The sequence below is a fragment of the Gavialis gangeticus genome, unplaced genomic scaffold, assembly GCF_001723915.1.
Source record: "Gavialis gangeticus isolate Ggan-Ray unplaced genomic scaffold, GavGan_comp1, whole genome shotgun sequence".
NCBI classification, from domain to species: Eukaryota; Metazoa; Chordata; order Crocodylia; family Gavialidae; genus Gavialis; species Gavialis gangeticus.
In genome coordinates this window covers 5,323,373-5,326,658 of record NW_017729000.1, presented here as the reverse complement: position 1 = coordinate 5,326,658, position 3,286 = coordinate 5,323,373, and the positions used below count along the sequence as shown (strand labels likewise).

Below are 3,286 nucleotides of genomic sequence, written 5' to 3'. Positions count from 1 at the left end.
AGTGCTCGTTAAAACCAACGGGCTGCACATGCAACAACATACACCATGTGCCTTCCTGGGGACCACATCCGTGACCAAAACTTAGGCCTTTGGCACTGATGGAGAAGGACTCATCCTCACAGCTGGTAGCAGGAGTAGGCTTTTAACCTCTGCCTGGACCAGGTGTTATATGGGAACAAGCTAAAAAGTCTGTTTCTTCCTCACTTTTCTGAAAATGCCCCTTGCTAACACTGATTCAGCTTCTCAAGTCCCCCCTGCCCCATTCCAGATCCATGGGCTGCCCAATGCCGTGGTGGTAACCTACCATGACTGTAAAGATGTGCTGCGTGATGGACTGGGACCCAAACCCCTCCATGGTCAGGATAGCCCCGCTGCTTGGATCGAGCTGGAAAAACCTTGTGCTTCGGGGATCCGTGCTGCTGTGGAGGGTGTAGATCAACCCCTTCCCGTGGTCCTCATCTGTCGCGCTGACCCGAAGGATTTCCATGCCAGGAGGGGCATCCTCCGGGATCCTCACTTCATAGTGGCTCTCCAGGAACTGGGGCCGGTGCTGGTTGATGTCTATGACGTGGATGAAAGCCTGTGGAGGAGGCAGCATGTTACACTGCTGGGTCTGGGGGGAGCTGCCTAAGTGCTAATGAAAGGTCTGAAAAGAAGCTGCAAGCACAGACTGAGCAATGGGCACCGTTTATTTGCCTGGCACATTTAGCGGTGCAGTGGACATGCCTGTGTTTGCTGTAGGGGCTGGCAGCCAGTTTGCACTTTGCTCCACGCAGGCCGTCGGGGAAGATGCCGTGGAGGGTCTCCCAGTCTAACGTAACAAGCCACTGCATCCAAAATTGCCCACGGAGAATTGTCCTCTGTACCACCCCGAAAGCATCCAGCTGGTACCTCCAAGATACCAGCTGGCATCTCCAGGCCAGTGGGAAGTGGGCAGCGTGAGAAAGGTGGGCTTGCGTGTGAATTGGGAACTTCTTGGAAACATGACTGCACAAGCAAGCCGTCATGGGAAAGGACTTCCTTCCCACGCTGCACAGCAAAGCCCTGGAAACCCCCAACGCTCGTCCCGCGGGGGAGACTGGCCGGTTCCTCCCATTCGTTTCCCCCTGCTCCCATCCCCTGCCTCGTAACCCCACTGCAGGAAGCTGCGGCAGTTTGCTGCTTTTCACCACGCTGAGCCTCCCGTGGGCCTTTGCACTGGCAAGTTTGCTGACATCCAGCACTGGCCACCCGTGCCAAAATAAACTGATGATGAAGCTCAAGGAGGCAGGGAAAGGCACCCCTGCCAAGACAGGGCCGGTTGTTTATCTGGAGCGATAAATCGAGAGTTTAAGCTAGCAGCTGGCTACCGTTGCCTTTTAGTGACCTGGCAGCTGAGTCCTTGTTAGCCTGCCCCCGCAAACCGCCCCGATCCATTTCCCATGGTGCGTGCTCATACAATGACACAAAACTTCCTGTCCTCCCACAGCTAAACTCACTCGTGGTCTCAGGCGGGGCCCTTCCTGCTGGCACGGCCACATACCTGGGTTCGGATGACGCTTGACCCATCGGCGACTTCGATGGTAAGGTTATAGCTTGCCTTCTTCTTGGCATCGAGGGGTCTTGCAATGACCACGCTGCCCGTGCTCTTCTCGATGTCGAAATCCAGGTCATCGTCACCACCTGCGATAGGGCAGGAGAGGTGTAAACAGGAGGTGGGGATTCTGCACGGAGATGCATGTGAATGAAAGGCTCAGCACGGATCATTGTAGGAGGAACCGGGGCTTCTGGCTGGGGCTGTCAGAGATTGGAGGCATCTAGTCAGGGCCCTGTAGGCCACAAGAGTTGCTAGATGGAGAATGGGCAAGACCTGGGCTTGCCATGCTGGGCTGCGCCTTGCATGTGGGGATGCTGTTGGCTGGGCAGCAGACGTAGGTGAGAAGAGAGGCAGGCAGGCATTGGGGTAGGCTGGGCTGGTGATAAGGACCTGCTTCTAGAAATACTGCGGGAGGGAGAAGCTGCTGGCTTAATTTTGGGTGAGGAAGTGTCTCCTGCAGCCATAGCTAAGTTCCTGTCTTGGGACTGGCCTGATCAGTTGTGTCCTAACCCCTCTGTATCCACTGCAGGGCTCACCCTGGGGGAGGCAGAGCTGCTAAGGATCTACTTACGTAGGAAACTGCAATGGCCAGAGACTTTCAAGCTTAGACACCTGGCTATTTTGATGCCTCTTTTCATCTCCTGTGCTCCTTAGAAGAGTAGGGAAGTGGTCCAGAGGAAGGTGCGCTCGGTTATATCCTATAGTCAGAGGCTTGGATGGATGCCTGAAGGCTTTGAAACCCTTAAGAGCCTTCCAGGACTCTACCATGGGAGACCTTGCCTGGACCACAGCCCCCAGTTCACTCACAGCCACAGAGACTGGCTGCAGTGTGGTGGATAGATAGCTGCGCGGGCTGTCATTCCAGTTAGGCCTCGCTGGCCCATAGGCAGGCACCCCGTTATGGGAAATGAGAAGGATGGATGGCAGGGCCAGGCAATGCTCGACACGGAGCAACACACAGCAAAGGACGTGAGGGGGAACTCGGAAGGAGGGACGGACAAGGACAAGTGCAAAGTCCAGCACCGAGGGTGGAACGATCCCCTGCACCGGGACAGGCTGGGGGTAACTGGCTGGGCAGCAGCTCTGCAGAAAAAGACCTGGGGGTTATAATGGACAATAAGCTGATCAGGAGCCAGGAGCGTGCCCTTGCTGTGAAAAGGCCAACGGCATCCTGGTCTGCATCGGGAGAAGTGTTGCCAGCAGATCAAGGGAAGTGATTTTCCCCCTCTATTCAGCACTGGGGAGGCCACATCTGGAGTCCTGTGTCCAGCTGTAGGTCCCCCCCCACTGCAGAAAGGATGTGGACATGTTCAAGAGAGTTCAGCAGAGGGCAATGAAAATGGTTTGGGGGCCAGGGGACATGACTGATGAGGAGAGGCTGAGGGACCTGGGCTGATTTGGTCTGGAGAAGAGAAGACCAAGGGGGGATTTATAGCAGCCTTTAACTCTCTGCAGGGCAATCCAAAGAGGATGGAGCTGGGCTGTTCTCAGTGGGGACAGATGACAGACCAAGGAGCAATGGGCTCCAGTTGCAGCAAGGGGAGTTGAGGTTGGATATTAGGAAAAAACTTCCCCACCAGGAGGGTGGTGAAGCACTGGAACAGGTTACCCAGAGAGGGGGTGCAGTCTCCATCTTTGGAGGTTAAGACAAAGCCTTGGCTGGGATGATGTTGGGGCTGGTCCTGCTCGGAGCAGGGGGTTGCACCAGAT

At 55.7% G+C, this 3,286-nt stretch overlaps 1 protein-coding gene across 2 annotated transcripts in view; it reads right to left on the bottom strand.

Moving 5' to 3' along the window:
- FAT2 (FAT atypical cadherin 2) overlaps positions 1-3,286 on the bottom strand; it is a 107,817-nt gene that overhangs the window by 37,637 nt on the left and 66,894 nt on the right. For both annotated transcript variants that reach the window (XM_019506109.1, XM_019506110.1), the window contains exons 8-9: positions 1,523-1,662; positions 305-580 (exon numbers count right to left, since the gene is read on the bottom strand). In XM_019506109.1, the coding sequence (XP_019361654.1) occupies positions 305-580; positions 1,523-1,662 (416 nt within the window). The remainder of the gene's footprint in view (positions 1-304; positions 581-1,522; positions 1,663-3,286) is intronic.